A 27135-nucleotide genomic window follows, 5' to 3' on the forward strand; every position below is an offset into this window, starting at 1 on the left:
TGTAAACCCATTTGCATGGCAAAACCTTCTTGCCTGCAGGCAAATGCACCAACTTCCAAGTGCCATTTTTATGCAGAGAATCCATCTTTGACTTCATGGCACGCTCCCAAAGAGCCTTGTCTGCCCTCTGTAAAGCCTCCTTATAACATGAGGGCTCCCCACAGTCAGTAAGCATCAAGTAGTCAACCCCTGGAACAAACCTGTCAGGGGCTCTGGAGGGTCTAGTGGACCTCCGTACCCATTGACCATCATTTGCAGGTTGCTGTCCAGCCTGCATATCACTTATTGGTGGCTCCTGTTCCATGCCATAAGGCTGAAAAATCATGCCCGGTATCTCCTCTAACTGTGGTATATCCATAGGGATATTTTCTACCATCTCTGGCTGTCCATTTGGACCATTTTCAGCACCATTTAAGGGCTGGTTTTGCTGCTGTAATGGCTGATTTACAGCCCTTGGTTGTTGTCCATGATGTCCATCATCATCAAAGATGACTCTGCCAGGCTCCTGTTGCCTTGCAGGCTCCTTATACATGCATGTTTCATCAAAAATGACATCATTGCTGCGTATAATCTTTCTATTCACGGGATCCCAAAGTCTATACCCCATTTCACCTCTGTCACCATATCCTAGGAATATGCATTTGTGAGACTTAGGATCAAGTTTGGTGCGCATTTCCCTGCGTATGTGCACGTACGCAACGCAACCAAACACTCTCAAGTGCTTGTATGACGGAGGCTTCCCTGTCCATACTTCTTCTGGCACTTTCCCACCAAGCCTCGTGTTAGGTGACCTGTTTATAAGGTGAACGGCTGTCATAACAGCTTCAGCCCAAAAACCATGAGGTAATGCAGCATGTGACAACATAGAACGGACCTTCTCCTGAATGGTCCTGTTCATCCTCTCTGCTGTCCCGTTTTGTGGAGGATCATAAGGAGTAGAGAGCTCCCTCTTGATGCCTTTAGCATCACAAAAGTCCTGAAACTGTTTGGACATATACTCTCCACCATTGTCAGAACGCAAAGCCTTCAGTGTTTTGCCAGTTTGATTCTCAACATGAGCAACAAACTTCTGAAACACTGAGAATGTATCACTCTTCAAGCGAAGAGGATAAACCCACACCTTGCGTGTGGCATCATCAATAAAAGACACAAAATATTTTGCCCCTCCCAAAGAAAGGTGAGTCATCTCACATACATCTGTATGCACAAGCTCTAACTGAGCATCTTTCTGTCCAAGAGCTTTCTTGTGGGGGCACTGTAGTTGCCTACCATATATACAATGCTCACAAAACTGATGATGACACTGTGTTGATGATGCTGATGATACGACGCCTGTTGACACTTCTGCCAGGTGCTCCTTGCTCACCAGCGATGGCCGATCTTGCTAGCGCACTCGATTCTCTGTTGATGTGCTGCTCGCTGTTGGCCTGCGATCCCACCTGCTATGTGCTCTCACCAGCGATGCTTCTGTTCGCTACCGACGCTTGCACTGCTCAATCGATCACCAGCGCCCGCTCTTCTCACTATTGGCGCCCATTATAAGGCTTCAAAGCCTTAATAATAAGAAAGAAGCTTTTCCACAAGCTTTTTACCGAGTCTTCTTCATGGCTCTGATACCAGTTGATGGGGAGAAACAGTTAGGGTTAGGTCATGTGTGGGAGAGACATACACAGAGAAACAACAAGGGAGAGAGAGAGAGAGAGTTGTGGGGATAAGTCAACTCATGAGGCATGAGTGTGTGACTCCCCTATCACACATGTATATTGCACTAGTACACATAGTGCACTTAGTACATTAAAAGTACTAAGTGTACTATGTACTATAACTTATGGGCTTGTACACACTATAAGGGTGGGCATAATGCCTTTACCCCAACACAACCGACAGGGAATGTATCTCCACGACTTGCTGGAAGCACCCAGTCGGCCAGCTCATAGGTGTAGTCGTGGACTTGAAGCATCAGTCGGCCAGCATCTGTGTACTCCAGCCACCACAGGGCAGCCACCCAAGGAAAAAATGGGGAAAAATACGGAGAGTGGAGAAAAATGAGAAAACACCTAATAAGGGTGGGCACACCCACAACAGAGGCCCTGGTGTATAGGCATAGACAGGAGATGACTTCTAACAGCTGTGAGTGTCATTCTGGTGTTTCCCCTCCTCCTGAAGGACTCCATGGCAGCTGCCCCAACTTCCACGGCTGGCTGTCCTCAACTACCTATTTCATAGTAGCACAAAATGGCTGTTTTCTAGAAAAAATGAGGATACACAAGTCCCCGTCCAGCTAGCTTCTTCAACTATGGCCTATTATTCTAAGAGGACTTCCAGCTCCTATCCTCAGTCACCTCCTTGAAGGCTATGACTTCGGTGTACAAGTCGTTGGTAGAAAACCCGCATAAGGCCACAACCAGTACCTCCTACAAACCGCTCTATTGGGCACAAAAAATGACACCTCAATTTTCTCGACAATGGCTACATCTGAAACGAGTTCAACTTGACTTTTGTCAGAGAAAGTCATTCCACAAAGCTCCACGCAGTGCATGGCACCTAGATGGAGGCATAGCTTCTCACTGGATTCTTACCCATCAGCTGGTGCAAGTGGTTTCTCGGTCACAAATCTGCTTCTTGGGCCTGCCTTAGGAGTACTACAAGCTTCTCCCGGTGATCGGACCCTCACTCGGCTCACACTGGCACTGCCACTTGCTCCAGTGGTGGGCCTCCTGACTCTTCAAGTTAAAGTCACTTTCCCGGAGAACCTCAACACGTCGTGATCCGTCGACTAGATATTTCTCACCTTTTGCAACTGTCGACTTCTCTAGCCTATCCGAACAATATTTTGACTCTACTGTCAAATGGGTCACGTTGCATAATCTGTCGTCATCATTGTTTAGTCATAGGGCAATCGGCTGCGTGACCCATTCGGTCGTTGCCCCTGACCATTCTTCAAGTGATGCCCCACATCATCGCAGCACCAATGGTAGTAGAGGCACTCTTCTAGACAATCACATACATTCACAAGATCAGTGCCATGGCCCCCTAGAGACTCCCGAGGCTCGCCCTATAGTCCTCCCAGCAGCTAGCAACAAATGGGCACAAGTCATGGTATAGCCAAGTATGCACCTCGTTCATAAGGTAGGGACTTAAGATGGATTTCCTTCCCCCACTCCAGTATGACCCGGACTCCCCATTCATCAAGCGCTCTCAGGATGACAGGAACCAGGTGATCAGATATGATTTATTGGGACTATACATACAGGATACCTGGATCACAACACATGGGCCACTCTCACACAGACGACAATAGTACATAGATACTTAGATACTTTCATGAGGCTTATAGAGGATGGTTTCATACTGAGGGCTAGATATCTTGACCATAGTCACATGGAACGCCATTACCAGGCCTTTGGAATGGCGGAACGCATTCCATAGTGATGGTCGTTCCCATTCCCGTTCCAAATGTTCTCGAGAAACATGTAAGGATTGTAAGTAAACCATGTATTATGTAAAACACATCAATGCATTATCATGGTTTGTAATGAAATGATTTGATTTGTTGTCCTTATAATGCTTTATTTCCAAGTATATCACATGCATCAGGCACGCTCGTGAGAACATCTATATGATGATGTGGCGTTCCCGTTCCCGTTCCCTTTTGTTCAAGCTTCACGTTTTTGTTCTGAGTAGTCGTCCGTTCCCCAAAGCGTTCTCGTTCCCCAGTGACTATGATCTTGACATATAACATGTCACATGCTATGCGGATTGCAATGGGCCAGTTGCGGGTGTCATCGCACCACCTAAGGATAGAGGAGGGATAGAGACAGGGAGAGCCATGCAGATGCCTTGTGAGGAGAGGATATGCACTATGAGCCAGCACGAGGTCGAGCCAAAGGAGCACTTCATATGTAGGTGCACAATATATTATAAGATTTGAGGGAGGTTCCACTGTCTCTTCACGGAGGGGTTTGGACCCTTGTTTAGGATCATGGATTACCCAGATCAGCAGGCTGGGTGCCCTCCGCAGAGGATGTTGGGTAGTGGTTAAACACAGTGCTTGCAGGATTACATATAGAAGGTGTCTACTATATGCAGCCCAATGGTCACCAGATGGTCCATGTGCTACCATGGACCCCTACTATTGACTATCAGGCACTTGTGCAGCATTTTTGTCCGGTTTTGGTGGAAGTTGTTGGCTTCCTTGTCATTCTTCCATAGCTGGAACAAAGTCTTGGCACAGTTATGTGCCCCCCCCCCCCCCCCCTCCCCCCCCCCCAAATGTCATGGGTAATCGTAATAAATTCTTGTTTTGTGGGATACGGATAAACCAACCCGTGAATCGATTAGTATGGAAGTGGATGATGTGCTTATGGGAGAAAACTGTTTTGAGCTTAAATGGGACGCATTTGCAAGAGCTTGTTTCCGCTATCACAAATTTGGACACTTTGCATATGACTGTCCTACTCTCAAATTACACCCGCCTGCTGATTCCCTACCACTCGCAGCTTTGGTCAATGATAATGCCCCTCCATTAAGATGGGTCAAACATGACCTATGATTGGTATATAGAGTAGAGGAAAAGGGGTTGGGCAACCCCAATTAGCGCCCTAACAAGCACAAGAAGTAATAGTGCAAAAAAACATAGCTTCCAAGGACACAACTACTATAGATGTGCGCAAAATTGCTCTTGATACGGATGGTTGGCAAATCCCTAATGCCAGAAAGATCATGCGGCCACGTCAGTTACAACTCTGTCATTGGTCTGATCCCTCCTGTGGAGACTCGTGCTTCATCTTTTGGTATTGCATCTACCTTTGCAGAGATAGATGTTGCCATGCTCTGGTCTCATGTTGTGAAAGGTGGCATTAGGGCTTTGCAAGGTGATATAGACATGATGGTTACTTAACTATCTACTTCCTCTTGTTGATGATGATGAATGCACCCATAAAATGTGTATCATACAATGTATAGGGTTTGTGTTCCTCTAATAAATGGAGACTTGTTTGGGAATATGTGCATAAGATGTATCCTGATATCATGTTTTTTCAAGAGCATAACCAGAATGAATTTGTTGGCAAGACAGGTTTCTTTCATGGTCACTGTATATACTACACTGGCTTGAGTTCTTTTTCTGGTGTTTGTGTGCTGAATCCTGATCAAGCAGATTTTATAGCCTGCAGTGGTTTATAATGATCCAGATGGCAGACTGATTATTTTGTAGTGCATGCTCAATGGGGAGCTCTATGAGTTTGGATGTGTATATGCCCCTATAGGTTCAGCCCGCTGAACTCTTTCGTGGCGCTTAATGAGTCGGTATCCTTGGTTTTATTTGTGGGGATTTTAATAACTCCTCTTCTCCTCAGGATAATACTCAAGTGTCATTCACATATGCTTTGCTTTTGAGAAATTGGCGTGGAGAAATTTCGTGGTTGATCTTGGATTGAGAGATTTATGGACAGCCACTTCACCTGATAAGGGAGGTTTTACTTTTCACCATAATGCGCATTCGGATTATCGTGCAAGATTGGATCGTTGGTACCTCTTGCATGCAGATCATGTTGACACTTTTCGTCTCATATGTGGATTGATTACTCTTTGAACCTTTCTGATCATGCGCCGGTTTGGTTGAGTGAATACTTTGATATGCCTCTTGATGAGGCTTCCTTACCCATTAAATGGCTTCTACTGGTGAACAATTCCTCTCTCCCATGTAGTGTTTAGGATATGACTATTGATGTCATTGACGCGTTATAGGCTGAAATGTATGAGAACATAGAAAGGCATTCGGGTTTTTGCCAAGATTTGTCGATCAAGTTAATAAAATTTGGCTGGTGGAAACAAAACCTGAAGAAAATCTGGCATATTAAATTGCCACTTAAATCTAGATTATTTTTATGGCGATGCTTGTTGGGAGTGCTCCAAGTTGGAGAATTTCTTTAAAAAAGACACAGTTGATGCGAAATGCCCTTCTTGTCGTTGCATGAAGGAAACATTGATGCATCTTCTTTGGTTTTGTCAAGAGACCAAAAGTTTCCTTCGGTAAATTTCACCCTTAAACTCAAATTCCTAGGGTATTCCTTCTCTAGTTTTTTTTGACGGTTTGGCAGGTGGTCTTTCTCGATTGGATCATGCATAGCCCTTTCTAATCTGGACTAGATATTGGGCTTTGTAGACAATATGGCATGCAAGAAATCAGTTGGTTGTTCATTCTGTAAGGATTGCACACTATCACTACTTTCGTCAATCCTTGTGTCAGTCTTTGTTTGAGAGCATCCATCTGGATCTGATTGATGATGGCCAGTTGGCTTTGTTTTTTCAATGTTTTTAACTTGTGTGACTATTCTTCGAGAAGTTTGCCTCACTTTTGAGGACGTCTTTCTTTGTACAGTGAAGCAATAGAACATAGCTTTTTACAAAAATAAGAAGTTATTGTCATCTTTGTGAGCACTACTTCTCATAGTTCAGTGGCACTACTTCTCATAGTTGAGTGGCACATATTGTGATGAGTCTTCACTGCTTTGTGAGAATCATTATCATTAGGCTAATCTCTAACTTTGTTGGCACATTATAGAGTTTACTGGTCAAGCTCAATCTAGAGTATGAGCAAGATTGAGTGGCTTTGTGATTTTTAATTGTTCATCCTCTTGAGTGGCACAAGGGAGTGTGTTGCGTAGTCATCTTTGTGTGAACTTTGTGAACTATGGGTGAGAGCATAGAAGTTGCATATTTTGTGAGGAATTGTTGAGAGAGTATTCATCATTCTTGTGAGTTGAGAGAATAGAAGAGAGTGTTGAGTTGAGTTGATCTCAAGCAACACAAATCCATATTTTTGTCGTTCTTGGGCGGAAAATCAACCAATTCCATCAAGCCATAACGTGTATGAGTTGAGTAGAGCACTCCATTTCAACTTGTGAGAGAGGAGTGAAGTGAGAAAGAAAGAAAGAAAGTTATATTAAACGTCTTCAAAAGCCCTAGTGGGTCTATGAGACCAAAAGTGATACAATAGTGTCCATGTAATCTCATCATGGTACTAAAGAAAACAAAGACTAGAGCTATGAACTGGGAATGTCAAATCCGAGCCATATGATACAAAGTGGGACTATCATCATCATACAACCTATGGAGCTAGCCCCCCGGTAGGGTCATCAAGGATATTGAGCACGGGGTTAGCCTGTAGAAGGCTCTGCAAATTTGCCAGGCATGAGAAAGTGGCTCTGTGCCTCTCCAAGATCTCCTCAAGCTGGGGCTGATGTTTGTGCTGGTGGCGAGGTCTAGGGAGTCTGGGACGTTGGTCTGGTTGTAGTGTTGTGGCCCGGTCTAGAGTCACACGAGAGTGTGGGTCGATGAGGCTGTGGGTATGTCATCCATGGCTGGTGGGGCTTACTCTCGTTGTCAGAAGAACTTAGTGATGGTCGCTTGGGGCCGGGGTGGATGTCTCCCATGGGTCTCGACTCCCTAATGAGTGAGTCTCTGTGGCGATGAAGCTCTAGTAGGAAGAGTTTTTGGTAAGAAGAGAATCGGAACCTTTTTGGAGAACTTCTTTACTTTGAGAAGAATTACATTCTTTGGGATAGTGCACTTTAGTGTGGGTTTGGTCTTCTCCCACTTTGGACCCAGAAAATCTTGAAGCAGAACATCATAAAGAAACTGGACAGCAAGATCTTCATGCCTTGGCTACTTGGGATCGGTGCCATCAACACTTTTCTCATATCTTCTTTCATAGTGGATTACATGTTCCTTGTGTGTCCATGTTGCAAGAAGCTCACACACTTTGATCACACACACACACACAGGGACACACAAATGAGGGCAATGAACAAGAAGAGGCAAAGGCCAGCAAGAGACAACAATAGACCGGAAGGGCGCAGAAAAGAGTGACGACAACAAGAGAAGAAGACACTAAGCAAGAACAGACGACAAACAATAAGAAAAGGCGGCAACCCACTACAGAAACAGGTCACAGCCCACAGCAAAGACAAATGGGAGAAAAGGACACCCAACAAAAGCAGATGACAGTCAGCAAAGAAAGGCGACAACTCTGCAAAAAGAGGAAATTGCCCTCAGCAAAAACTGACGACGGCCAAGAGACTGGCAGGAAGAGACAACCACTAGACTGAGCACTACAGGAGCGGAGAAAGTCAAAAACAGCACCAGAAGCAGGCAACGAACCTCTTCGCAACTTCTCTGTCTCTCACACGCTAAAACACCACAAAGATGACAATAACACATTAACTCCTACTCACAAAGATACCCTCTCTCAACAAATGATCAGGGGTACTAGGGAGCTCTGACACCATATTAAAATACCACTAAAAAATACCACTCTATAGGGAGAGCTACTCACCAATGGGGTGGATGGAGCTCTCTTAACACAAAGTAGAGATCTTCCTTAGCAATACTAATGATCAACATAAAGTAAATGGATTATTGCTACCCATGCATAAACACAAGTGAAACAAGCATAAATGAGGCTTGACTTAAGTATTCAACAAAGTAAGCTTACATACATACAGGGGTTGTAAATCTTTTTATAAATACTCATGAGAAACTCGAGTTTCTCTCATGAATCTCTCCACCTCCCACTATTTTCTCCACCTCCCTCAATCAAGGGTAAGTGGCCTAAACATGGGGGTGCCACCTAGGAACACTGGCTAGCTAAACCCACCAAACTAGGTACTAAATATAACGTTAGTCCTTCTACCAAGAGCGATACCCTAAAATATTAATTACCACCTAGATAATGTGCCTCAACACATGGATACACATCTATGTATGATGCTAGATCACATAGAAATTCCAAAAGGGAGTAGGCATGTTAGATCACCGTAGCGCCACTACGGGTGCTACCACAGGAGGGGACGGCCTTTGGCTCACCACCCAGCCACAGAGGAAGAATGAGGATTGCCCCTCATCCCCCAGGCTATATAGTGTGTGGCCTGCCGTCCACACTAGCCTGGCCACCCATGACTCCGCATGGGCGTCCTCTCCCACTGAACCCCGGATGGCCACGTCCTCGGCCATCCAGTCTGCCGTCGGTCACAGGCATTACAGCCTACGTGACATTACTCCCCCCTTAAGAAGAGTTTTCGTCCTCGAAAACAAACTGGGGAAACCTCTTGGAAATTGCACTACGGCGTTCCCAAGTAGCTGCCTCCTCATCCCTGTCTGTCCATTTAACAAGTACCTCCTGGTACACTTTATGTCGGGTTTGTCTGTCACGATACCCTAGAATCTTTTCAGGTTCATGTGGTATCTTTGGTGGCTCTATCAAGTCCACCAAAATCTCTGGAGAAACTGAGTTCTCTAACCCGTGAACTGATTTCTTCAGTTTACTGACATGGAAGACAGGATGGACTTGCGAACTCTCCGGTAACTCAAGTTTATATGCTACGTTCCCAATCTTCTTAAGTATTTTAAAAGGACCACAATATCTCGGAGAAAGTTTATCACACTTTCCCGTTTTCATGGTTTCTGACTACGCAGGAACCTTGAGGAATACAAAGTCACCTTCTGCAAAGGTCACCTTTCTACGTCCTTTATCCGCATAAGTTTTAGCGTGATCCTGAGCGCTACGAATGCTCTCACGTGCGGCTCTGAGCATATCATTCATATCTTCAAGGAAATCCTTGACAGATTGAATCTTCTCCTTTTCTAGGCCTACAGCCATCGGAGATCTCGGCTGGAATCCATACATTAACATGAATGGTGTAAATCCAGTCCTCGCTGAGTGTTTGGAGCTGTTATAGGCAAACTCCAATAAGGGCAAGTACTCTTCCCAATTAGATTGCTTCTTACTAACATAAGAACGCAACGTATCCTCTAGAATTTGGTTAACTCTTTCAGTTTGACCATCAGACTCCGGATGATCTCCCGTACTCATACTGAGAGTAGTATCCAACTTTTTGAAGAGTTCCCTCCAAAAATGACTGTTGAACTTTCTATCTCTAACCGACACTATATCCATGGGCAAGCCATATAGCTTGTAGAGATGTTCAATAAAGAGTTTTGCCACCTCTGGCATTTTAACAGTTTTCTTCGTGGCGATAAACTTTGCCATTTTAGTTAACCTGTCCACTACCACCCACACCGAGTCATTCCCTCGACTCGTCTTGGGTAAACTGGTAATGAAATCCATGGAAATGCTTTCCCATTTCCCCTGAGGAATCTCCAGCGGATGGAGTAGTCCTCCAACCTTAAGACGTTCGTGTTTATTGACCTGGCACTTATTGCATTTCAGCACGTAAGTCTGGACGTCCTTAAACAAACTAGGCTAATAAAACTGTCTTTTTACTAGTGCATAGGTCTTCTGAATCCCGGGATGACCCGCACTTGGACTATCATGACTTTCTTTAAGAATTTGGGCCCGAAAGTCACCAATAGTTGGTACACATACTCTACCCTTGTAGAGTAAGTACCCGTCGTCAATGGAGTAATTAGCATATTTCTCCCCCCGACAAAGTTTATCACCCCCCTTTGAAGCCGTGGCAGTCAAAGGTGATGAAGGGCCTATGTCAAAACTCTCCGGCTCCAAACTATATCCAGAAGACACGGCTAGTCTCTCGGGACTAACTCTCGCTTCCCTTCCCGTTGCACCTTCAGCCAGTCTCTCCGGGCTAGCAATTCGTGCCAACGAAGGAGGTGGTCGCGTTTGTGAAGAAGTGCGTATGCGTACAGTGCGCCAGACCTCTGTAAAAGATGGATCGTGCTCACATAAACCACGTAGTGACTCCAAGAAATCATTCTTGAAGACTGTGAAACTAAGTTCATTAATCTGTGGCATGCGACTAAGTGCATCTGCCACCATGTTATACTTACCTTTCTGGTAACGTATCTGAAGGTCAAACTCCTGTAGAATCTCCGCCCATGCTCCCTTCAGTTCACTTTGACTTGAAAGCCATTTCAGACTTTCATGGTCCGTCCGGACCTCAAAAGGAGCTCCATATAAATAGTGTCTCCATTTTTTTAGTGCATGAACTATCGCTAGTAACTCTCGCTCGTAAGCCGAGTAGTTACGCTGCGCACGATCTAACTTTTTACTCTGAAATGCAATTGGGCGTCCCCTTTGCATAAGTACGGCACCAATGGCCTCATTACTAGCGCCTGTTTCCAAGACAAACGGCTCATTTGGATCGACAATAGTCAAAACAGGTGCAGCTGCTACAGTCACCTTGAGCTTGTCAAAGCTCTTCTGTTGGGCTTTCCCCCAACTAATGTTTTTAGTTTTTGACCATAACTGGTCAGTCAACGGGACTGCGTACTTCGCATAGTCCTTCACATACTGTCGGTAGAACCCCGACATGCCAAGAAAAATCTGCAGTTCCTCGAGATTCTTCGGCGCTTCCATTTAAGAATAGCCTCTACTTTTCTGGCTCCATCCGCGTACCATCGGCGGATATAATATGGCCAAGGTAGTGAATTTCTGTTTCAAAAAATTCACATTTCCTCTTCTTTGCAAATAGTTTGTGCTCTCGCAACAACTCGAATACTAGACGCAAATGCTCTATGTGTTCTTTCTGTGTCTTACTGTACACAAGAATATCATCTAGGAAAGCTACTGCGAATTTTCCCAGATATGGACGTAAAATGCTCTCCATCAGCGTCATAAACGTCGCTGGAGCATTGGTTAGCCCAAATGGCATAACCAAAAACTCAAAATGCCCAAAACGGGTCCTAAATGCTGTCTTCGCAACATCTTCTGCTTTAATTCTAACCTGATGATATCCTGATCTCAGGTCTACTTTTGTAAAGTATCTCTATCCATAGAGTTGATCAAACAACTCATCCATGTGTGGCATCGGATTCTTGTTCTTAATTGTTATCCGATTAAGAGCCCTATAGTCTATGCACATCCGCATAGATCTGTCTTTCTTCTTTACCAGAAGAATAGGCGATGCCCATGGACTTGAACTAGGCCGAATGAAGCCTTTGTTCAAATATTCCGTCAATTGTTTTTCCACCTCCTGTGCCTCGGAGTGGCTTAATCTATAAGCAGGTTTGCTTATAGGTTTTGATCCTGGCATAACTTCGATGCCATGGTCTACTTCTCTAGATGGTGGTAAGCCATCTAGCAAATCATCAAGAAAAACATCCTGAAATTCCTCTAATAAATTCATTAAAGTATCTATGTACTTTTTCTTTAATGTCTCTTTCGCCTTGGATTTTTTGTTGTTCGAATCGCATGTATGCCAAACAGGGTTTTCAAACAGTGGGTCTCGTCCAAGGCTATTTTGTTTTCCTTGTTTGTCTACGCAAACATCATCTACAGTTTCATCTACGGAAACAGAATTTAAAAGAGGGTAACAAGCATATACCTCTGCTATCTGGCCTCTGCAGACCACTGTGCACAGCACCATGGAGGAAATAAGTGGTGTGGCGGGGACAGTACGGTCGCCCTGCAGGGTAATGACTCTACCTCTATGCTCAAAACGTAGCGTATTATGTAGGTAACTCCGAGCTAGACTAGGGTCCAAGCCATACAGCCACTCCCTGCCTAGATATACGTCTGCACTGGCTAAGTGCATGACCTCAAAGTCAAGCGGAGCCTCGTAGTCCTGCATAGATAATGGGACCCCCAATACTACGGTATTCGATACGGTTTTGTCATACCCGTTGGCTAGGTAAACAGTATACTCATGATCGCTCTGGGTCTCAGTCAACCCCAACTACTTGACTAACGAGTAGTTCACGAAGTTGTGGCTAGCTCCATCATCGATAAAAACTGTGACTCTACGGCCACCTATGGTGCCATACATGCGCACCATGTCATGCGGACCTACAGTAGACTGCCACATCGCTGGTATCACCGAACAAGCGTGATGCTCATCACAATGACACACTGTCACCTCTCTGAACTCTGCGGAACTAAGAGGGAGTCTCTGCACTGTATGCAACTGCCTAGAGGATTTACCATCTCTTTTGGGCTCGTTGCCGCTCGTGCTGGCTTTAAGCTTTGGACACTCAGCCTTCGTGTGCCCTACATCGTTGCAATTAAAGCAGCGATTTTCCTTTCGCGCTTTAATATACTCCTCTTTTTTTTGGACTTCGCTATCTCTTTTCTTCTTGGATGGTCGTGGTTTTTTAGACCAATGACCACCCTGTCCTCCCTGGTCCATCCTATCCCCCTGCTTATCACTGCGGAACCCTTTTCTTTTAAGGCCTGACCTCCTCTTTTCACTACCCTCGGCCCTGCTCGAACCACCACGCGCACTACGGCGCTTGATGTCATCAAATATCTGCGCATACTTAATTGTCTCTGCTAAGTCTTTAGGTTGTAAGGGCTCTACGTACTCAAGGTAATCATCTTTGAGGCCTCTTTTAAAGCCTCGCAATGTCTGGAATGCATCGATCCCCTTTAGCTTGAGTACTCTCTCCCTATAGTCTGAGATGTACTGAGTCAGGGAATTGTTCTCCATTGAGCACTTGTCCCATAACTCCCAGCTTCTCTCCGCCTCATTAACAGGCAAAAAGTCTTTTCGAAACATCGTTTCAAACTCCGTCCAAGTGGCAGGACGAGTTGTCAAACTTATCCACCACTTGTACGCTTTGCCGGTTAATGAGAGGCTAGCCTCTATGGGCTGCACCCGGCTAGGCTGCTGTCGCAGCGCGTGCAAGTCTGACCACTTCGCTAGAAACATGTTGACCGAGTCCTTGTTTCTCTCCTTCTCCTCGCCACCAAAACTAGGCGGCTTCAAGTCTTTCAATAACGACGAAGTTGTCTCTACGAACGGCCCCGCAGGCGCATCGGCCTGTACTCCTGCAACCACTGGCGAGACTACGCTCACCCGTGCCGCAGGAGCTCGTCTATCACGAGGAGTCGGAGTACTAGCCGAGGCGGCTGTCAGTGCGGCTCCGTGTGGAGATGCTCTGTAGCATCGTGACTAAGTTAGCCTGGACTTTATTCATATTGTTCAATTTCGCATTAAGAAATTTAAAAAGTCCACTAGAGAGCTCCGTCTCTGTCAGGACGTCGGCAGGGTTCAATAGGTCATAATCATCGTCGTCATATTCCAAGAGGTCCTCCTCGGTCCCCTCGGCGACGTCGGTGTTCATGTCATCTGGCTCATCGGCCAGAAAGGGATCATCTGCTACTGCGGCCGCTGCGGGCTCGCTAAGTCCTAAGGCGGGGTCAACAGACGAGGAGGGCGCTGGCGGATCACGCGTGATCGACGAGCGCACTCCGGACCGGACAACAGTCGGGCGTATATGGCCTGACAATTCGGTCGGAGTCAAACCCGCGACCGAGGACAAGAGACTTGAAAACCCTAGAGAAGTAGAAGGCGGTGGGGACACACTACGCCTAGCAGACATATTTTAATTCTTGCACAAATAAAAATGCGATAACTTGGAAATTACAAAAACGCTAATAAAATGAGCAGTGGAGAGAGAATAGTCACCCCCCTTACAGTCGCCTGCGACTGTCGTCGACTGCCAATTTCTGTTGCGCTGCGAGCCTCTACAAGCGTCGCTACTCCAGGATGCTCCGATCTGAGAGAAAGGTGCCTGCAACTCATTAAAAAAAATTATTCCCCGCGGGAACCTGTGCCTGAACCACCCTGGATTATCCTTCCACTGCCGGGATAGAAATTCGTTTTCTGGCTTGGCTGGCCGCCGGCACTAGCCTGGCTGGCCGCTGGCTGCGCTGGCCTAGCTTGCCGCCTGTGGGCTGGCCGCCGGCGCTGGCCTGGCTGGCCACCTGGGCTGCGCTGGTCGTCTTACTCCAGGCTTGGAGACGACAAGGCAGACACCTCACCCCCTCCGATAAGGTGCCGTGACCTCCACTCCGGGCTTGGAGACGGGCGCGCCACAGTGTGTGCGAGCAACCGGTCCTACATAGCCCTGCCAAGCATCCAGATTCCCAGCCCAAATCCCTCTGGCTGGCCGTCTTCCCCCCCACACACAGTGGGCTGTTACACAGTCGACCAGATTCCCACACACAGTCGACAGCACCAGACAGCTACCCTTACACAGTCGACTTCTTCTCTTACAGAGAATTAAACACAAATTGACAAGCTCCAAAGCAAAAAAAAAAAAAAACACAGAAATTGCTTACCTGCAATGGAGAGCTTTAGTGTGTGCAAAGGAGAGAGAGAGAGAGAGAAAATAGAGGAAACCTTCCTTCCAGCAAGGACAAAAACTCTTCTTTCCAGCTATGGCCAACCTCTTCTTCTCCACGACTTCTTGCTGTAGGACCTTTGGGATAAGGTTATCCCCCCAAATTTGATTGAGAGTCAATCATTAAACGGCTGGGCCCGCTTCGCACACCACTCCCGATCCCGACGCCAAGCTCTGATACCAATGTTAGATCTCCGTAGCGCTGCTACGGGTGCTACTACAGGAGGGGATGGCCTCTGGCTCACCACCCAGCCGCAGAGGAAGAATGAGGATTGCCCCTCATCCCCCAGGCTATATAGTGTGTGGCCTGCCGTCCACACTAGCTTGGCCGCCCATGACTCCGCATGGGCGTCCTCTCCCACTGAACCCCGGATGGCCACGTCCTCGGCGCTCCGGCCGAGGCGTTGATGCTAAAGCCCCGTCTGGCCATCCGGTCTGCCGTCCGTCACAGGCGTTACAACCATGGGCAGCAGGTTGTGGACAGTTAGTAGTTGCAAAAAAAACGTTAGCAGTCGGCCAGCATAGAATAGGACAGCAAGATGTGATACGCAGCATTTATTACTGTCAAATCACAGTATTTTGTCCAATAAACAGGTGACAACTGTTTGACTGGCTGGACCAGCAGTATACCAGCATATATAACCAGGCGCCCAGACCTTAGTATAATTCATTCATCATAACTCAAGTGATCAAGCAGATTTCAGTCATCAGGACAGCATTCAACATCCTACCTCTCCAGGCAAAATCATTGAAGCTCCTCTTCACCATTCAGCTAGCATATAGCATATGTGTAGTCCTACAGCTATCATGGACTTGCATAAGTGGCCCAGAAGAGTCTTCTATCAGCCAATGTACGGTCTTCCTCATCCTTGTGTTGGGCAGTCTTAGATCTTGTTCTAAAGCATTGTATGGCAATTCTCCAAAGAAGTAATATAAACAAATACTCTTGCATGTAACGCGCGGGGGGGAGGGGGGGGGGTGGGGGGCTCTGCTTTGAGGGGGTCTTTGGGACCCAATATTGTGTCGTCTACTTTCTCTTCTTCTTCTCTCTCTCTCTCTCTCTCTCTCTCTCTCTCTCAGTGAATGGATGCTAAAGATCTCACCAAAGTAAAGGTTTAAAGAAGGCTTGTTGTGCGTTACCACGATCAACCTCAGGGCATGTAATAGGGGGCCGGGGGCATCGGGCATGCTGGAATGCGGAGGCCTAGTCTGAGGTAACTCCTCTCCGGTGAGGTGGGGCCGGAGCATAGCTGCATTATGTACTCGAACTCATCCATTCAGTACTTTCAATACATACCATACCGCTACCATGCTTTCCATACCCGTACTTTCAATACATACCATACCGCTACCATGCTTTCCATACCCGTACTTTTAAAAAAACAAACTTGTTAATTGATTGATTTTCACTTTGTATCTTGTGCATGTGCCATCTTTGCTTGATACCAACTCATCAAACCCCTATTCATGTTTCTCACACCCTTGTTCCTACCCCTCAACTTCTCCCAATTTCCTTGCTCCCTCAATTTTCCTTTTCAATGGACTCATAATGCACAAGGATCTATTTGTATTTCAGCTTGTACTTGGTCTTGACATTGATGACTTATTTTCATACTTTTTTTTTTTCCGGAAAAACGATCCTTCTATTAGTTAATGAGAAAACGCCATAAGGCTACAAAGCTCACCTCGCAAGGAGGGATAAAAACACAGTGAACACCTGAGCTCCACCCCCGTGGCTGGCCGCTCTCTGGGGGGGGCTACCTAGTAGTACATGTGGGAGGTGAGAAAAGCCAAACTGGAGGCCTATAGTGCCAAGTGACATCCTCGCCCCTCGCGGTGAGGAAAGGGCCAGGCTGCACGTGCGGAGGAAAGCCTTGCGGCGCCCTCTCATGCGGTCCGAGTCGCCCTGGAGTTTCCCCCAGTGTCCTCTCAAGGTGTGAATGATGTCCACCCAGAGGGCCTGTATGACCTCCGCCGGTGGAGTCGCCTGGCGGTCAATGGCCTCCCTGCATCGGGCTCTCCATATGTGCCAAGCCGTCATGCTGCTGATCATCTCCCATCTATGCCCGACCCCCTCCTGAGGGGCTGCCGAAGAGAAGTCTGGCGTCGGAACCACCGCCATCGCCCTGTCAGAGACCTGGATGGTCGCACTGCCAGGGACGTCCTCATATCCAAGGGCCGGGCCGCTGTCCGTGGCCCAAGCCACCGCACCCCACGTCACCAGCATCTCACCTGGTGAGCCTGCAAAAACCATCCTGAGAGCGCGCTGCCAGACCTGCTGTGCCTGTGGGCAATCCCATAAGCAGTGCCGCTGCGACTCCTGTGCACGGCCCCACCGAGGGCAGGACGCTGGGTGTCTGCCAAAAGCTAGCCAAGCCCCCACAGCCAGTCCTCTATGCGCTGTGAGCCAGAGAAAGAGCGTCACCTTCCGGGGCCGGAAGCTGGCCCAAAGGCGCTGCCAGAAGTCCCTAAGAAAGGCAGGGGAGAGCCCCTGTCGCCGCCAATGCTCGGCCGCCGCCGGGGTGCTCGCTATCCTGTGCCTCTGAATCCGCCGCCCCAGCCTCGCTGTGTACTGAAAAAAGGGGATGCCTGGGCTGGTGGAGGCCGAGTAGGGATCTCGCCAAAACCACTCACCTGGATCCCACTGAAGGCGAATAAGAGGCCTGCTGTCCCAAGCCCATAATCTCCAAGAATAGTCCTCCCCTATCGAGGCCGGTGAGGGGTCTACATGCCACTGTCTCTGATGAAAGCCGACCACCCGCACCCTCTGAAGAATACAACCCTGGAGCCCATCCAAATCCAGTCGTGTCCTTTGAAGCTGGCCACCCTCTCCCACCTCGAAAGTGAGTGGGGCGAGACTCTCCGCTGTGCCGCAGACCGCTAGAAGGATCTCATGCCGAGTAAAGACACCCATCCACTGTGGAGGTGGAGGGTCCTGTACTGGGGTCCGCCACTCCCGGGGAATGGCCGCCTCAATGTCCTGTCTCATCGACTCTCTGCCCCTCATCCCACTGAGTCTCCTCTCCTAAGCCTCTAGAGGCAGCTGCTGAAAACATATCCAGTCGTCTAGGGACTGGGCTGGGCCGGAGCTCAACGGGCCCCACGACACGTGGGGCCGCGATCCAACCATATGGCCGCTGGGAAGTCGAATCAAGGGGTTCCAGATCAATGGCTGCCTCAGGCGCTCCTCATCGGTGCCGGGGGGAGTCTGGAAGAGTGACGGCCTCAGATGCGCCCAGGCCCTCAGAAGGCTAGCTGCAAAACGCTCCTCAAAGCCAAGGCCTACTCCTCTGGATCGCTGCTCTGTAAAGATCCACGTGATGCTGGGGGTCTAGGGGCCGCTAAGAGAAGGAGTGCGGCTGAGCATCCTGGAAACAAGAAACTCCTTCCACGGCTCTGCGCCTGGCAGGAGGCCACGAACTACCAACTTGCCAAGTAAAGCTCGGCTTTGGCAAATAGGATCAACAATGCCCAGGCCGCCTCTCTTCCTCGGCTGAGTGATCACAGCCCATGCCACCTTGGCCCTGGCGGGCCGCCCGTCGCCACCGGACCAAAGAAAGTTCCTGATGAGCCTCTGCATCTGGCCAATGCACGCCCGCGAGAAGGCCCAGCAAGAAGTGATGTACCACATGGTAGCAAGCAGAACTTGGTTGGCCACAACTACTCGGCCAGCCAAAGATAAACGAGCGGTACTCCAATACAGAAGCTTCTTCCGAATGCTCAGAAGAAGGGGGGCTAACTGCTGCTCCGGAGATATGTCAATGCCCACGTAGCATCCCAAATAACGCACTGTAGTGCCGGGGGGCAGCCACTGAAAACCATCAACTGGCCTCCAAGTCGGGGGGGGCATAGAACTGACCCACAACCCACACGACTTGTGCCAGTTGATCAAAGCACCCGAAGCTCTGCAAAACATGTCCATGGCTGAGGCGAAGCGGCGGAGGTTCTCCTCACCTCCCTGAAGATAGACAGCAGTGTCATCCGCAAACTCCGAGTCTAGGAGCTCCTCCGAGGTGCGGATGGGAAGCTGGAGGCCCCGCAAACCTGTATCCTGTGCCGTCAAAAAAGTGCTCATGGCCTCCGCCACAAAAAGAAAAAGAAAGGGCGCCAAGGGGCACCCCTGCCGCACCGGGCGCGAGAGCTGGAACCTCTCTCCGCGCACGCCCTGTATCAGCACCTGGCTATGAGCCGATGAGTAGAGTGCAGAGACCCCATGGATCCACTGAGGGGGGAAGCCCATCCTCTCCATAGTGCCTTCCAAGAAGGCCCAGTCCACCCGATCATATGCCTTCTCGAAGTCGAGAAGGAGCACTGCCAGATCCTCCTGCCGAAATCTAGCCAAAGCCGTAGCCTCCCAGAAAGAGAAAATGTTATCCAGAATGCTCCTATCCTGGATGAAGCCTGTCTGCGTGGAGTGGATGATGTCCGGAAGGTGAGGCTGAAGCCGCCTGCTGATCGCCTTAGCTAGGACCTTGTAGGCCGTGCCTAGCAAGGTGATCGGTCTCCACTGTCTAATCTCCAGTCTGTCTCCTCCCTCTTTGGGGATCAAGTGAATCAACCCCTCTGCCATGTTGTCCGGCATGACTCCCGACTCCATAATCTCCTGGAATGCCAATCTGAAGCCCCTATGTAATAGGCCCCAATACCTCTGGAAGAAAGCCACTGAGAGACCGTCCTCTCCTGGGCATTTGCCCCGAGGTAATGCGTGAAGAGCCTCCTCCAGTTCCGTATCCGAGAAGGGGGAGAGAAGGGAGTGCTGCAAATGGGCCGGCACAACCGGTCTCGTGAAGCTCCAGACTGCCTCCCGAGCCTCGCTCACCCTGTCATCTGCTGGCTCAGCAGAGAGAAGATCCCTGTAAAGATCTGTGGCTATCGCCCGAACCCTGGGGGGATCCACCACAACCTGGCCATCAGCCTGCCGAAGACGCCTGAGACCCTCTCGTCTGAAGCGAGGCCCTGTCGCCTCAAAGAAATCTCGAGTCACTCTGTCTCCAACCTGTGTCCAAAAAGAAGCCCGAGCATGGAATCGGAACTCCACCCTCTTCTCCTCGATGGATCTGATCTCAGTGCGAGCTGACTCCATCTGCTCTGAGATCCAAGGGCTCGTAGGATCCCTCTCCTGGAGTCTCTGGAGGGATGCTAGACTCCTCCGTAGGCTCCTCTCCTGCTCTCTGAAGGCCTCCAGACGGTCCAAGGCAGCCTGTCTGAGCATCCGACTGATCTCCTGCAAGCCACTGGCTAGATCGCTGGCTGCCGTTCCTCTCCTGAACTGCAGCTCCTGCCAGACCTGCTCAACTCGGATCGCAATCTCGGGCTCCTCTATGAGACAATCTGGAATCCGGACGCTCTGGCCCCGCTCTCCTCTCGTAGGGTCCTCGATCTGGAGAAGCACTGGAAAGTGGTCTGAAAACGAGGAGCCTGCAAGTATGCCCACAGTGCCACCTCTATCACAAGCCCACTCATCAATGTAAAACCTGTCAATGCGGGAAAGGTTAACTCCTGTGGCCCGTCTATCCGAGCGCGAAAAAGATAGACTCCCCTGCAACCTGCCAAACTCCGGGAGAGTCCACGGATCCTGGCCTCTCACCTGCAGCACTAGTTCCTCCCAGGCAGCGAGCTCCGGCCCATGAATGGTCTCCTGGCTGCCCCCCATCCTGTCCTCTGCATCCTCCAGCATGTTGCAATCCCCTCCTAGGCACCAGTGGTCTGCCAAGGGGAGGGACTGCCTAATGGTGCTCCAGAACTCGGCTCTCCCGGTCGCCCCATTAGGGGCGTAGAAGTTGAGGAAGCCAATGCGGTCTTCCCCAACCCGAAGGATGATCCACTGCGCTCGACCCTGGACCAGAGTGCCAGAGTCCGCAACCTCGGATAGAAGCTGCTCGCTGATTGAGATGCATACTCCACCCTGGTTCCCCTGGGAGCCATATGCCGGTGACCAAGAAGTGTGACTCCTGCCTGGCAAGATCTTCCCGCAGGTGCGGGTACGCCCGGCAGAAAGGTGGTGCTCCTGGATGAAAAGGATATCTATGGGTCCTCCAACGAGAGCCCTCTGGATCTCCTGGCGAAGTCTGCCCCGACCAATGTAGCAGCGATGTCCACCGAGACCCTGGATGTTCCATGAGAGGATCCTCATGGATGAGCTATGGCAAGTGAAGCAGCCGCCACTGGCTCACCCCTCTCAGCCGGCTCGGATGATCTGCCCTCCACTCTGTGAGTCTTGGGCGCTGGCTTGGAGAGAGAATAGTCACTGTCTGTCCGGGTGCGGAGTCTCTCCAAAAAGAGGGTGACCTGTCTCTGTGTCCAGCCCCACTCCGCCTTCGCCCTGTCCAGGGCATAGGCGTGAGACCAATCCTCTGCATATATGTATCTAAAGGTCGGCTGCACCCTCGGGGCGGCATGGAGGAGAATCAGTAGCACCGCCTCAACTGAGGTGTGGACCGGAGCCGCCCGCCAATCTCCTATACCAAACAAGCTCATGCGGGCTGAGTGTAATCGGGTCTGCAATAGGTTCGTGAGCCCCAAGTCACTGAAGTGGTGAGAAAACTCCAGTATCTGATCACGCAAAACTTCCTCTACAGAGTTGCAATCCCATGCTGTGTCTGGGGCAACACTGAGAGGAAAGGAGAAGGCCACCATGCTGCTCACCACTGATGAAGGAGAACGAGAGGGATGGCACACCACACAAACTCGCAAGGGCGCGACCAGTGTCTCGAATGGGCCAGCATCCAGCTGGAGGCACCTGAAAAAACCGTAATCCACTGGTAGCCCCATCACTCGCGGGGGCCTCCCCAGGGGAGGCTGGAGAGAACTCTGTGGCGGGCGAAGCTGGGATCGCCATCTCCACCGGCCCAGAGTGGCGGTGGAACAGCCGCTGGACTGAACTCTGGCCTACCCAGCTGCGCTGCCCCGGGGCAGTGGGTGGTCTGGCGAAGTATCCTGGAGAGGCCGAGGGAGGGATGGGGGCTCGCGGCGAGGAGGGGGGAGAGCGAGGAGAGGATGGAGAGGCAGCTGCCAGAGGATAGGTGTCAGGGGGGGCCGCCGGGGGGAGGCGGGAGGGGGGGGCTGGGGGGGGAGAGGGGGGATGGAAGGAGTGCTCTCCGGGTGAGGGGAAGGGGAGCCGGGGGTCGCAGAGTGCGGCTCGGGATCCTCAGGAATCTGCTCCAAGGAGGGGGCGGGGCCCCCCGCGGGGGGAGGCGGGAGCGGGGTCTCCACGTGGGAGGCTCAACCAGCGGCCTCAACGGGCACTGAGTCTGAATCCTCGTCCATCGGGGTGGGACCTGCTGGCCGCCTATCCCTGACTGGAGCATAAGTGCGGGTAGGTGCCTGTACGCCAACCGGGGTCGCCTGTCAGCCAGCCTGTGCTACCTGCTGGCGTCTGCGACGGTCCCTGCAGGCCGGGCGTTTCCGCCGGCGAACCTCCTGCCATCCGCCAGCCTCCTGGGTCTGCGCGGCATCCTCCGCCGGGGCCTGCTCGTCAGATGATGGCGCCTGCTGTGGCGAGCCAGGGATGTCCGGTCTCTGAGGTGGATGGCCACCACTCGGGTCTCCTGCAGGGGGTCCAGAGGCGGCATAGCGTGAAGGATGAACCCCCTTGCGGGGACAGGCGCGTGCGAGATGGCCCATCTCCCGACATGTGTAACACTGGCCGGGGAGGCCCGAATACTCCACGCGCTGTATCAGATGTCCTCCAGAAAGACAAGGGAGGAGGATCGTCTTCGGGAGGGACTCCGGTGACGGAACCACAACACGAATGGCCGGGAGTCCTGCTGCCCAAGCAATCACTGAAGCCGCTGTCTGAGGTGTCTCCACCACCTGCCCGAACGCCTTGCCAATGGATGACAAGAGGGGCAAGTACTCCCTACGGAGTCCAGGAAAGCAGATAGTGACGGGGAAATCTGTCGCGCCTGCTTTAGCGGGTCAGAAGCGGGGTCGAAACCATGAGTCCATCGCGCCAGGAACGCCCGGGATGAGCGGGCTCCGAGCCAGCACTATCTGAGCTGCCTGGGGGGACTCGAAATCCACCTGGTAGTAGCCACGTCCCAAAAAATCTACGCTGACGATCTTGGCGGGCACGCCAACAAGGCTACCTTGCAGAAGGTTGCGAAGCTCTCTCCGCATCGGACGGCTACCCACTATCTTGCAGACCAAGGAGGAGGCCTCAAGAGCGGATACTGTGGAAACAAACAACTGAAGATCTTCAGCTGTGAACTCCAGATGGAGACCGGAATCGGCAGGGGTAGTCGGAGCGGCTTCCATGGAGTCCTCTAGAGGGAAAAGGCCAGAAACCGGGGTCACCAACGGGAGGGACACAGCCCTGCGAGGAAAAGGAGAGGCGGAGGGCTAAGGATAGCGGGGGGGGGGGGGGGGGGGGGGGAGCTAGCGGTGGGGGGAGGGGCGAGACGGAAGGGGAGGAGAGGGAGAAGGCGGAGAAAAAAAAAACAAAAAACAAAAAACAAAAAACAAAAAACAAAAAAAACAAAAAAACAAAAAAACAAAAAACAAAAAAACAAAAAAAACAAAAAAAACAAAAAACGCGCAGCAGAGGAGAAGGCGGAGGGGGGAGAGGTGGCGGGGGAGAGAAGAGAGGCGGAGGAGACGAAGGCGAGGGGGGTAGAGAGGCAGGGGAAGAGAAGTCGGGGGAAGGAAGCAAGCGGGGGGGGGGATGGCGGGAGAGCCAGCGTGGAAGGAGGCGGAGGAGGATAAGGCGGGGGGGGAAGAAGGCGGGGGAGGTAACGAGGAAGGAAGCGGGGGAGCGATGGCGGGGGAGGAAGCGAGGCAGAAGGCGGGGGAGAAAAGGCGAGGAAGGGCGCAATGAAGGAGGCGGGGGAGAGGACGGAGGAGAATGCGGGGGACTGGCGGGGGGGGAGAGGGGGGCGCGACGGCGAGAAGCAGCGGGGGGGGGGGGGGGGGGGGGGGGGGGGGGGCGGAGCTCGCAGGCGAAGTCGTGACTTATTTTCATACTTGTTTGTGCGTGTCATTGATTATTTCAAATTTACACTAGTGTCTTTGATCTATTTGTGTGCTTTAGTGCATTTGACATTTCATTTCTAAGAGTATAGTCGATTGATATTTCAGTTCTACCTGTCCATTTCATGTTAGTTGTGACTGATGAGTGCTTGGTCACGGGGGCTGTCCAGCTCTCAAGGTTTTTGATAGCGTACTCATTTGGTGGCAAATGGGTAAAGATTGCAAAAGTTGAGGAAACTATAGGAGGAGCTGTAAACAGGCACACATAACGATGACTGGCATCTTTTCTTAAGATATAAAACTGAAATCTTGTGTTTACTATGACTATACTTCCAACTTGTCTATTGAAAGGTTGCTAGCCGTGGGTCTTCGTGAGTTTGGTTTTGACAGCATTGGGAGTAATGTAAGGCAGCTTGTATCTTAAAGGAGAAGGTATTTTTACGCATTACAAGAACATCTACCGTAAAGTAGCTAGATGTCAAGTAGAGATTGTCATCTAAAGGTATGGGCATTTCCCTGCTGGCTGTTTTTTATGCATTTCCCTGCTGACTTTTTGTGCCTGTGGTCTCTATGAGCAGACAAGCACATGTTTGTGGGGTGCAGGATAGGGAAAAGGAATCAAAAAGCTATTACACACATGCATGCTCACTGATGAGGCAGGACTGGCCAAGCTTCCCCAAACAAAAGGAATTAAAAAGTCTGGCCCAGCATCCTTGCATCACACCCAATGTCGCATACTGAGACCTATTGAGAGAAATTTTAAGCAGGCTTACAGATTTTTGAGAGTGCACCACCATTCTAGTTGACCTATGAAGGTAGACTCATCAGGGATGTTTAATGCCAAAACTATAAGAGGTTTTATCCAGATCCTAATTCCTGCTGGTGAGACGCCTGTAAAAGGGCTCTTCCTGCTACACATAGAGTTCATCTTATGTTCGATGGAAAGTGGAGGTCCTAGACTGTAAACAAGTTTTCGTATCGTATACTTGTTTTGTTGAGACCTCTCGCATGCTGGAGTTTTTGAAAATCTCTCATCACTGGCCAGTTGGACATGCAGGTAAAATACATGGTTTTGACCACACTTGCGGAATCTGGAATGGACCTAGCTGATGATGTCATTGAGATTATTCTGGACAAGGTATGATGCATCCTCCTTGCAAGGTTGAGTATATTTGAATTGGGTTGATTAACTGGGCTGATGGCATTATTCTGTTATGTATAGTATTAAATGGTTGAGAGTTATCCCCCAGAATTCTTGCAGGAACCAATGAAAAACAGCCACACCGCCTGTGTTTCTAAGCCCAATTTACATTTCTGTTTCATTTAGTAAATGTGCTTTTCATCTAGTAAAGCCTTGGTTGTTACCTTGTAAGCAGTTTAACTATATGGGATTTCACATACAGACTTTTGAAGAGGCTGACCTCAAGAAAGATGGGAAGATCGACAGAGAAGAGTGGAGAAGTCTGGTTCTACAGCAGCCTTCACTTCTAAAAAATATGACACTTCAGTACTTGCAGTAAGAATTGTCATAGCTCTAGGATGGTGTTGTGTGCGTGCACACGTTGTTAGAGCTCTAGGTGTGTGTGTGTGTTTGCGTGCATGTAGATCCACATTTGATGCCCCTGGACATTTTTCTCATGAATCTGTCTCAAATCACATGCTTTTTGAAGCACAAAATTGTTTTCTTAACTCTGTTTCTAACAATCAGTTTCTTGTAATGGTGCAGGGATATCACGACCTGTTTCCCTAGCTTTGTTTTTCATTCTCAAGTTGAGGAGAGCTGAATCCTTACAACATACAGTTCAAGAAGGGAAACATCTCATTATATGTGGCATTTAAAAAAGCGTTCTTCATGTTTTGGCCATTGGAACAGTTGTAACAGGATGGGAGCTCAGTTGTAGCCTTTTCTGAAATAATGGCAGGATTGACAGGAACTGCAAGCATCTGATTATCTAAGATTCTTTGGTTTTCCTGGTGTTTAAGCTGTTGGAACAGCTGCGTTTAGCTGCAGCCTTGTCTGAATGGCAAATAGTAAACTATCTTTATCAATTGCACCACCAACACTGAAGAAAGATGATTTATGCTCATCTCGGATATGGCCATGCTTTGCGTTTGGAAATTCCAAACTCTTTTTCCTTTGGGCTCAAAAAAGCCCATCCCTTGTACTGGGCATGCATCTCATCTCATTGCCCAAGCTGCAGCCACAGGCAGTTTTTCAATTTGCAGCTGATCCAATTGAGCTTGTACGAGGCCTTTTGTATTTGTTAGCACTTTCCATTGCAAAGTTCAAGATGCTCTTTGCAAGTCAAATTTTGGTCCAACTCGAGGTCATGGGGTTTTCTTTTTAAAAAAAGCCAACAAGGGTACTCCTTTGCTACTAGGCTAAAAGACAGTCTCACATATGTATTCAATGCTACCATTCTGTGAAGATCTGTCCATATGTATGAAAGCATTTAGGATTCTCACGAAATCAGACCGAGTTCGTCATGGCAAAGGGAAGCCATCTTCAAACTTTGTCAATGCCACTTCTTGGTTAATGCAGTTGGTCTGGTTGAGAAGCGAGCTGATTAGTCTTTCCATGTTTAGAGTTGTTTCTTTCTGGTTTTTAAAAAATGTTCTTATTAGAGAAATAAAGTAGTAGGTGATGTTAAGCAAGTCTTCAAAGTAAACAAGTCATGAGATTGAGCTACAAAGGTGGCCTCATCCAAAAGAAGGGCTTAAAAGATTGATTTCAAGTGGCTTCAACCAGAAAATGGTTTAAGATTCAAACACATTGAGGTGGTGGGAGCTGTATCTAAAAAAAAAGGTTGTTTTGTAAGTTATTTCAAAAATCTCAAATGGACTCAAAAATCCATTTAGTTACTCAGGGGTGCTTGTTTTGTATACATCATTACATGGTTAAAAAACAAAAGCCTAGCAAAATTGTGTTTTTTAATATCACTGAAATAGCTTCAAAACGTTACAATAGCTTTGCTTTTGAGATGTATTGAGGCTTTTGCAAAAACGGTTATGCATTGTAATATTCCAAAGTGAATGCCATACATTGTAAATTTAGAGAATATG

At 49.2% G+C, this 27135-nt stretch overlaps 1 protein-coding gene across 10 annotated transcripts in view; it reads left to right on the forward strand.

The window, feature by feature from the left end:
- Positions 1-26634, forward strand: part of LOC147621218 (calcineurin B-like protein 3) — a 134671-nt gene extending 108037 nt beyond the window's left edge. For 9 of the 10 annotated variants that reach the window (XR_015269778.1, XM_086823933.1, XM_086823932.1 and 6 more), the window contains 3 exons: positions 25130-25210; positions 25476-25588; positions 25799-26634. Coding sequence is in view for 9 of the 10 variants with exons in the window: in XM_086823933.1 (XP_086680059.1) it covers positions 25130-25210; positions 25476-25588; positions 25799-25856 (252 nt within the window). In the remaining variant the exon portion in view is untranslated. Of the gene's footprint in view, positions 1-25117; positions 25211-25475; positions 25589-25798 lie in introns of all 10 variants that reach the window. The other variant, XM_086823935.1, reaches the window with a different exon arrangement.
- The last annotated feature ends 501 nt before the right edge of the window (positions 26635-27135 follow it).

The sequence above is a fragment of the Cibotium barometz genome, chromosome 30, assembly GCF_041138505.1.
Source record: "Cibotium barometz isolate CiBa-2024 chromosome 30, ASM4113850v1, whole genome shotgun sequence".
Taxonomy (NCBI): Eukaryota; Viridiplantae; Streptophyta; class Polypodiopsida; order Cyatheales; family Cibotiaceae; genus Cibotium; species Cibotium barometz.